At 47.2% G+C, this 4,023-nt stretch overlaps 1 protein-coding gene across 1 annotated transcript in view; it reads left to right on the top strand.

Moving 5' to 3' along the window:
* The first annotated feature begins 1,341 nt into the window (after positions 1-1,341).
* Cyp18a1 (Cytochrome P450 18a1) overlaps positions 1,342-4,023 on the top strand; it is a 4,363-nt gene continuing 1,681 nt past the window's right edge. The window contains exons 1-4 of the mRNA XM_045732420.2: positions 1,342-1,746; positions 2,864-2,985; positions 3,173-3,596; positions 3,902-4,023. The exon at positions 3,902-4,023 is cut by the window's right edge and continues 477 nt beyond it. Of these exons, the coding sequence (XP_045588376.1) occupies positions 1,377-1,746; positions 2,864-2,985; positions 3,173-3,596; positions 3,902-4,023 (1,038 nt within the window). The 5' untranslated portion in view covers positions 1,342-1,376. The remainder of the gene's footprint in view (positions 1,747-2,863; positions 2,986-3,172; positions 3,597-3,901) is intronic.

The following is a 4,023-nucleotide window of genomic DNA, read 5'->3' as shown; positions in this document are numbered from 1 at the left end:
GTGTTGATGTGGAGGCTAATGTACAGGTGTTGATGTGGAGCCTAATGTACAGATGTTGATGTGGGTTTGCACATGGATGAGGACCTTAATGTTGACTTGGACATGCACAAGTATGTGGGACTGGTTGTAGATCTGGATATGGCCAAGGGTATAGGGCTGGGTATGGTCCAGCATGTGGGACCAGGTATGTTCCATGATATAGACAAGAGTATGGAACTAGGTATGGTACAGGACATAAATTCAATAGTGTTAAGTAGGGGATAGACAAGAGCATAGAACTGGGTATGGTCCAGAATTTAGACATGACAATAGAGCTGGGTATGGTCCAAGATAAGGCCAAATATATAGGACTGGATATGGACAAATGTATAGACAAAGGCGTAGAGAGAGGTATAGACAAAAGTATGGACAAGGGGCATAGGATTGGGTTTAGTTCAAGATATGGACGAAGACTGAATGTACTACTGTAACCAGTTAAGAATTGTTCTTATTTTATGCAGCCCTGTTTCCTCAACTTGTTTGTACACCTGACAAGGACACCTGTACTATCAGTGAACATCTGAACTACCTGTGTACATTAAAGTAGTACTATGAAACACGTGTTCTGCTAGAGCAGTACTTGACACATTTAATAATAACAAACAACTTAGGGGGACACTTGTGTACTCTTGGCGACAGAGAACTTCAAGAAAACCTTCAAATGTCGACAGAATGGAGTATGAAGAAGAGAGAGTGGGGAGGGAAGGAAGAGTTTGGAGGCAGCTGTGGGAGAGGCAGGAGCAGCGGTTGTCACGGCAAGAGGGTGGCAGGACAACTGAAGTCAGGACCTGCACACTACCCGCCCAGTAGGGCACAAGCTCCGCCTTCAGCTCCGCCCCCTCCGCCTCCTCGACCTGTCACGAGTCGCTTGTTCTTTCATCCCACAACTGTGTCTCTTATGCTGAACAATAACTCGAGGAACAGCTTGAACATCCTTGTTTGAACGAAACACTGTGGTTCTCGTCCTAAGTGTTGTTATGGTAATAAGGGTTTAATTGATCCACGGATGTGAGCCAATCAGGAGACACTGGTTACCTTATTAATGCGATATAAACCTGTATATAGGGGGGCTCGGTGACCTGTATAGATGCCCTCAAGGCGAGCCAAACGTGCAGTATGGCCGAAACTCGCGCTGTACTGCCAGGATAGCGCAGCTGACCGCATACAAGGGAGGAATGATAGCCGGCATGGCTGTGATAGGGCAGCCGGTGTGACACTCGGGCTCCCTTGTGTAGGGCTCTTCAAGCTCCGCCCTCCCGAGGCCCCGCCCCCTCCTCCAGAGGCCGAGTATATAGTGTGGTCGCTGCCCCAACTTGGGCAGTGTCATCAAGTCCAAGATGATAGGAGTATACATATTAAGACAGCTGTACGAGGTGGCGGAGGTGGTGATTCTTCAGTACCTCTGCCATGTGTTGGTCTTCATGACAGTTCTGCTGGCCACCCGCTTTTACCTGGGCTCTCCGTCCCGTCCGCTTCCCCCTGGCCCATGGGGAGTTCCTGTCCTGGGCTACCTGCCCTTCCTCACTAAGGATATTCACATCGCCTTGTTGAACCTCTCCAGAAAGTTCGGATCCGTCTACCGCCTGAGCTTCGGTAACAAGATGCTGGTCATCCTCACCGACCCCAAGATCATACGTGACGCCTTCAAGCGGGAAGAGTTCCACGCTCGACCCTCCAGCGCTCTCTACGACATGTTCGACGGCTATGGTGAGAAAAACGGCTCTTCTATCCCAGGCTTCTATCCAGGCTTCTATCCAGGCTTCTAACCTCACAATGCATTTTGACGAGCACATACGCTACACTCAGTTGTCCTTCACTCTCAGCTGCCCTTCACTTTTCTCAATGGAACGTCTCCCCCCAGTGCAGCTGTTGGTTTGTTTACATTTTTAGCTTAACAAAAGCATCTGCCTCCTTTTCCTCAGCTGCTTTGAACGTGGAAACTCATTCCACTTGATTACTAAACAGTGTCTAGAAAGTTGTCCTAAAGCGCTTGGCTGCATATTTGTAGGTCAAGCACATATCAACCACCTCTAGGCTTAGGACTGATTCTCAGACAGTATTAGGTAAAATTTGAATATTACCTCATTGCGGGGATTAATTTAATTATCAAATACTTTAAAGACAGCTGTTCAAGTGTCACAGTTGTCATTCTATTGTGTCGAGTACATCTGCTGTAGATGTTTGTAGGGTGTGGAGGGTAGTTGAGCCCGACACTGAGTGCAAGTGCATCATCATCACGTCCAGCCACAGCGGCTACTATGATGATGCTCTGGGAAACTCTTACGCGGGAAAGAGCCTCTCCCAGCTTCCCTGTGTATAAACAAAGATGAGAGGAAGGTCGGGTTGCGCCCTTATAGATTCAGGTGAAAGTGCCAAGCAAGTAGGCACCATTTTGTCCACTTAAAAGTGAGAGTGACCTTCACCTCCGATTCCTTGCTCTGTTGTAAAAATAAATAGTTACTTTTGACAATTGTGTATTGGAAAAAAATCGAAATATATTATGTGAGTCGCGTGTTGTTATTAGAGACAAGTTAAGCTTGAAAATAAACTTTATTATCTTCAATGTATGTGAGCAATAGGCCAAAGTCGAGATCTAGTGCGTCCGAACAGTTTCAGAGCCGGTTACACCACATTTTACTGGATAAACTTGAACTCAAGGGTCAGATAAATGTTGCTTTGTATTGTTAGACAATTTTGTTGCTTACACACACACGCACACGCACACACACACACGCACACGCACACACACACACGCACACACACACGTAGGAAGCCTTCTGCAACAGCGTGATAATGGCTAACGTTCCCTTTCTCTGGTCCTCAGGTCTGGTTAACACCTCCGGAATAACATGGCGGAACCAGAGACGCTTCCTGCACGAGCGCCTCAGAGCCCTGGGCATGAAGACCACGGGGCCCGGCCGGGAACAGATGGAGGTCCGGATAATGGTGAGTCACGTACACAGTGGCGTGCGTGTTATTGTCCACCAACAACACCACCGCTCAACCGTGCCCAAAACACTCATACCCAGAATGATTGTTGTGGTTATAAATGAAATGAATACAGAACGAGTTTATAGAATTTTTGTTTTTGAGAAAAGATAAGGTTTTAATTGTTGTTTTTTTACCTCTGCAGAGTGAAGTGGAATGCTTCCTACAGTGTCTGGCGACAGGCAAGGGCAAGGCTATGGAGGTCGGGGAGCTCCTCTGCAACGCCTCCACCAACGTCATGTGCTCACTCCTCATGTCAGTTCGGTTTCGCCCTAACAACCCCAATTTCCTTCGCTTTATGGAGCTCCACGACGAGGGCTTCAAGCTGTTCCTCAAGTGCGACATCACCAGCTACATCCCCGTCAGCAAGTACATCCCCTCCGTCAGCGAAAACTTCCAGAAGCTGATCCAGAGCCGAGACGAGTCAGGGGAGATGATCAGAGAGATCATCCAGCAGCGGAGGGAGACCTTCGACCCCAGCCACACGGGAGACATCCTCGACTGCTACCTTCTGGAGGAGCACCGAGCCAAGGAGGAGGGAAGAGTTCCATTTGAAGGAAAAGACTTCGGTAAGTTATTCACTCTGAAGCGTGTCACCAAATGCTTGCTAATGATTTGCTTGATTCCATAATTCAGTTTTACAAAGTTGACTCTCGGTATAATAATATAAACTATTATACCTCATACACACTCCTCAGTTAATGGCACAGGTGTACAGTAACACTACACTTAATCTTCACTCTTGTCATTATTGCTTATAAATCTTGAAAAGCTAAATCGTGCTATTTTTTACTTACATTGTTAAGTTATTACACGTCGTTGATGTGCACAAACGAATAACGAAGTTAATATGGCTATTTTTTCTGTGTTACAGACCGACAATTGGTGCAAGTGATGACCGACATATTCAGCGCCGGGGAGGAGACGGTGAAGACGTGCTTGCTGTGGTCGCTGGTGTACCTGTTGCGTCATCCGAAAGTCATGCATAAAGTGCAG

The sequence above is a fragment of the Procambarus clarkii genome, chromosome 44 (genome assembly GCF_040958095.1).
Source record: "Procambarus clarkii isolate CNS0578487 chromosome 44, FALCON_Pclarkii_2.0, whole genome shotgun sequence".
In the NCBI taxonomy this organism is placed as follows: Eukaryota; Metazoa; Arthropoda; class Malacostraca; order Decapoda; family Cambaridae; genus Procambarus; species Procambarus clarkii.
The sequence above is the reverse complement of the archived record's forward strand: the minus strand, read 5'-3'. Positions and strand labels throughout refer to the sequence as shown.